At 38.6% G+C, this 3,970-nt stretch overlaps 1 gene segment (V, D, J or C); it reads right to left on the reverse strand.

Annotated features, from left to right (window-relative positions):
• Window positions 1-199: 199 nt before the first annotated feature.
• LOC115067217 lies at window positions 200-777 on the reverse strand. The segment is given in 2 exon segments: window positions 200-603; window positions 723-777. Coding segments are annotated over 2 exon segments (459 nt in total).
• Between the last annotated feature and the right edge of the window lie 3,193 nt (window positions 778-3,970).

A 3,970-nucleotide genomic window follows, 5' to 3' on the forward strand; every position in this document is an offset into this window, starting at 1 on the left:
TTTGATTAATGGGAATGAGTACCAATTATATCAAAACTAGGTATCTCATATATCAATATTTGAGTATTGTATTAATTCAGGAGAGGCATCGTCCCTTCTGTGTTTCTGAGACTGAAGAGGAGGAAAGTGATTTGGGATCCAGAACAGACTCACTGACACTTTCCTTCAACAACCTCCCAGAAACTTCACAAAACTGGCTTCACCAGGAAATACTGTAGTTGCATAAACCAACCGGAGCATCTGGGCAGCAGTGCCTTGAACTTGAGCTTCCCTGTGAGGTTTTTGTTATGATTTGAATCACTGTGAGGGGGGCGTAAATATACTGCTGACAGAAGTAAGTGGCAACGTCTTCAGGCTCCAGGCTGCTGATGGTGAGAGTGTAATCTGTACCAGATCCACTGCCACTGATCCTTGATGGGATCCCAGTTTGCAGTATGGATGCACCATTGATCAGGAGTTTAGGAGCCTCCCCTGGTTTATGCTGATACCAAGCTAACCCATTAAAAAAGTTCTGACTGGCCTTGCAAGTGATGGTAACTTTGTCTCCCAGAGATGCAGACAGCCAGGATGGAGACTGAGTCATTAGGATGTCACATCTCACACCTGATAGGAAAAATATACAACGAATATACACTGAATAATACTGAACAGGATGACTCTAAAAACTTCATATAGCTCTGGCCACACTGGGCAACAAAAGTCCCACTGCTTCCCTTCCCTACCTGAAAACCAGAGCAGCAGAAGCCCCAGGAGCTGAGCATTGTCCCTCATGTCCATGGTGTGTCCTGACAGGAAGTAACCCTCAGTGTGGACACAGACTATTATAAGTCTTTGGGGCAGTGGGGTGTGTCCATATCTTATGCAAATTACCAAGAAATGAGTGTTTGACACAGCTGTGGGATTTGGTTGATCTCATCTCTTAGAGTCAGCACAGGCCAAGTGTCCCCCTGCTGTCCAAGACAGACAAAAGTAGCACAGATTTGTCCGTAGAGAACATATTCTTATCCGTGGGAGAAAGCACAACTTCAGTATCTGATCCAATGAGGAATCAGGTATTTTACTACTTCCTATTCCTCTATATTATTTTTTCCCTCACTTCCAACAAGGACAGTGGAATGTCCTCCCAAACAATCCCAGAAATCAGAGAAAACCTTATTCCCTCCTTTTGTTAGTGCATGTAGATATGACTAACGAATAGTAAATTCCTGTTGGCTCTGGTACCATTCTACTTTTTGGGTGAATTTAAAAACTTATAAAGAAAAGAAGAAGACATGTTTTTTATGTAAGGAGTGGGCCTGCTAACTCAGACCAATTCAAATTTGTTCCTGCATATATCAATGCTTTTCCCAATAAACACCACATAAATTGACCAGTCCTCTTCTCAGTTCTTAACAGAAGAATATGAAGTCCTTTCCTTTCTCTGCATGCAATTGTACAAGTCCATTCCTGGTGTACTTTAGAAGTCTAAGATTCCTGTTCCTGTACTGTTGCCTCTCTTAACTTGATCCCCCATCCTTAGAAATAGAGGTTATGTCTGACAAGCATCCATTTAACACTTTAATTAATTTTTATTGATTTTTTTCAAATTCATAAAATATATTTTGTTTATGTTTAGATCACCTCCCATATGGAAGCTCCACATGTGCTCACAGCAGCCAAAATTGGGTCGGTAAGGTGTTCCCCAATGAGTGTCATGATATTGATTGTGCAGAGTGGATGTCCAGGGAGGCTGGCATTTGAACAGGGTTCCCTGTGAGAAAAGTCCCCTGGAATGAGCATCCCAAGGACCAGCTGTCAACAGAGCATGGCGGGAGTGTGGTATAGAGAGACCAGCTCCTTCCTCAGAGCTGCAATAACACTCAGGCTTTCTGTGTTTCATTTCAGGCAGCAGCTCTAATTATCCAATCTGTAGCTCACATGCTAACAAGCCATTTTCTCCATCTCCATTTCCTCTCTCACCTTGCTTTTTCCCTCACAGGATTTTTTGCATGTCTTCTTCTTACATGTCTTTTTATATGCTGATTGCAGTTACAGCTTCGTGTCTAGGGTACTCAGTCTAAGATAATATATAAATATCTATTGTTATGAGATATCTTTGAATTCTAATTAATTCTTATATAATGATGTATAAAAGAACAACATTTGAAAGAGTGGATAGATATGCCACGAATGGAATTCGAAGTGTATCACATAATCCCACGCAATGATTTAAAATCCATGAAGCATTATTTTTTTAAGAACTGAATGGTTTATACAGCCCAACACCACATAAGCCAGGCATGGTGGTACATGCTTAAAATCTTGGCACTTAGAATGTTGATAGAGGAATATCACGATTTGTATGCCACCCTTACAAACTAGCATGAACCAAATGGAACCCAGTCTGAAGAACAAATAAGTATAAAAAGTAGGGAAGGAAGAGAAGGGAAAATAGGAAGAAAAATGAAGAAAAGGAAAAAAAATTCTTTATTTCTCTTAACCAGTTGTTCTTAGGTAAGTGAAATTATTTAAACAGCAATTCCATTTCCTAGGTCACAAAATCAGTATGTCCCTAGATAAAAGCTCTGTGTCATGAAGTGAATGTTAAATCTATAAGAAAATATCCCCATGCACTTAAATTGCACAGATTAAAAAAAAACATAAATCTTAAACTTTTTCTTTCACATACTGAATCACAATGGTGGAAATGTGGCTTAACACTTCCTCTAGAGCAGAATAAAAATTCGTGGGTCAGATATATGAAACAGACAGGTGGAAGAAATTTATAAGAGGAAAGACTCCTATAATTCAGTTTCACAAGCTTTAAACATTGGACAATTGTTCAACTGCTGATTTGAAATATGGTGGAGATGGTGGAGGAAAGATGCTCATTTCATGGGAGAGATAGATATAGATAGATAGATAGATAGATAGATAGATAGATGGATGGATGATGGATGGATGGAGGGATTAATGGAAGGATAGGTAGATATAAAGAAAGAAAAGGTACGTACATAGGTACTTGATAGACTGTATCTGAAGAGACTTCACATACTAATATAATCAAACTGTGAATATATCTATGCACTAATCCTTACATTAGTGAAGAACCGGATTGATCCAATTGCTTATCAATGAATTAGCTACACTTGGTAATGAACAAGCCTTCAATTGATGAGGATTTAGAGACAGTTCATTTCAAAGCTCTAACAGTCAATAGTCAATATGTGGGGAAGGGGAGTTATTACTGGAATAAAAAATGTGCCTAAAATGTATTCATTTATGGAATCCTGTTGAAAACTATAGGTCCTTCTCTCAAGATCTTCACTTTGTTTGCATCCTACATAATGGAAAAATCCATGGGGTATTCACAGGAGTTTGAATCTATGGGGCCTCTAATGATTAAATCCTTTGTCTCCAAAACTATGAGCTAAGTAAACCCCAATTCTTCAGGAGCTCTCTAGGCTTGAAACTTTTGTTTTAACCAAACAAAACAAAGCCATTATTACAGGGACAAGTACTTAGTTCAGATATACAAAATTGACAAAATATTTCTTCATAATATGTGTAACTAGCATATATATCAGGTCCTCTGCAAGAGCAGCCAGTACTCTTCACTGCTGAGCCATCTCTCCAGGCCCTCTCCTATTGGTCTGTACTAGGTTTATTTAGCTATTTTTGTTCATTTGCATTTTAATTAAATTTTAGTATGACCTAGCTTTTTAAAAACAATTATTTCTTAGTGAATATTTGTGATTTTCATACAATATAGTTTTATGGTATTTAGATCCCCTCTGCTTACTACATCTTCTACCACAGCCCTCCTACTTTTTAATGTTATGTGTGTGTGTGTGTGTGTGTGTGTGTGTGTGTGTGTGTGTGTCGGCTTACATAATCTTGTTGTGTCCCCCAAAAACATTGAGTGTGGAGTGGGGGTTCGTCCACTGGGTCCACAAAGAATCAAGAAACCAATTCCTGTGATTTCTGTAAG

The sequence above is a fragment of the Nannospalax galili genome, unplaced genomic scaffold, assembly GCF_000622305.1.
Source record: "Nannospalax galili isolate Female #2095 unplaced genomic scaffold, S.galili_v1.0 scaffold1345, whole genome shotgun sequence".
Lineage (NCBI taxonomy): Eukaryota > Metazoa > Chordata > Mammalia > Rodentia > Spalacidae > Nannospalax > Nannospalax galili.